We start from the raw sequence: 486 nt of genomic DNA, 5'->3' as shown, positions 1-486 counted from the left end.
CCCCCTGACCCCCGTGGCTGTGTCTCCGTATAGCGGCGAAGCGGCGGCGTAGTGAGGGGGGGGAAGGCTCCTGCTGCTCCTCCTCCTGCTGCTGCTGCTGCTGCTGCTGGTCGTGCTGCGGCTGCTGCTGCTGATGGTGCTCGTGCTGCTGCTGCTGCTGCTGCTGCGGCTCATGGTGCTCGTGCTCGTGCTGCTGCTGCTGATGGTGGTGGTGGTGGTGATGGGGGTGGTGGTGGTGGTGGTGGTCGCTGGGGGGGGCCCCCTCATCACTGGTAGTATGGTGGAGGGGGGAGAGGGGGGGCCCCAGGGGGGCCCCTAGGTGCTGCCTCGCTTGCTGCAGTACGTCTGGTGCTGCGCTGTCTTCTTCAGGAGCAGCAGCAGCAGCAGCATGAGCAGCAGCAGGAGGAGGAGGGGGAGGAGCAGCAGGAGGAGGAGGAGCGGGTCGTTTACGTCTGCGTCTGCTGCTGCTGCTGCTGCTGCTGCTGC

General features: G+C 67.5%; 1 protein-coding gene across 1 annotated transcript in view; it reads right to left on the bottom strand.

The window, feature by feature from the left end:
- The window catches only part of EMH_0058010 (uncharacterized protein), a gene marked incomplete at both ends in the record, with an annotated part of 1,512 nt that extends 1,245 nt beyond the window's left edge, over positions 1-267 (bottom strand). The window contains one exon of the mRNA XM_013497531.1: positions 10-267. Within this exon, the coding sequence (XP_013352985.1) occupies positions 10-267 (258 nt within the window). The remainder of the gene's footprint in view (positions 1-9) is intronic.
- Between the last annotated feature and the right edge of the window lie 219 nt (positions 268-486).

Source organism: Eimeria mitis, genomic scaffold (genome assembly GCF_000499745.2).
Source record: "Eimeria mitis Houghton genomic scaffold, Emh_scaff2738, whole genome shotgun sequence".
NCBI lineage: Eukaryota > Apicomplexa > Conoidasida > Eucoccidiorida > Eimeriidae > Eimeria > Eimeria mitis.
The sequence above is the reverse complement of the archived record's forward strand: the minus strand, read 5'-3'. Positions and strand labels throughout refer to the sequence as shown.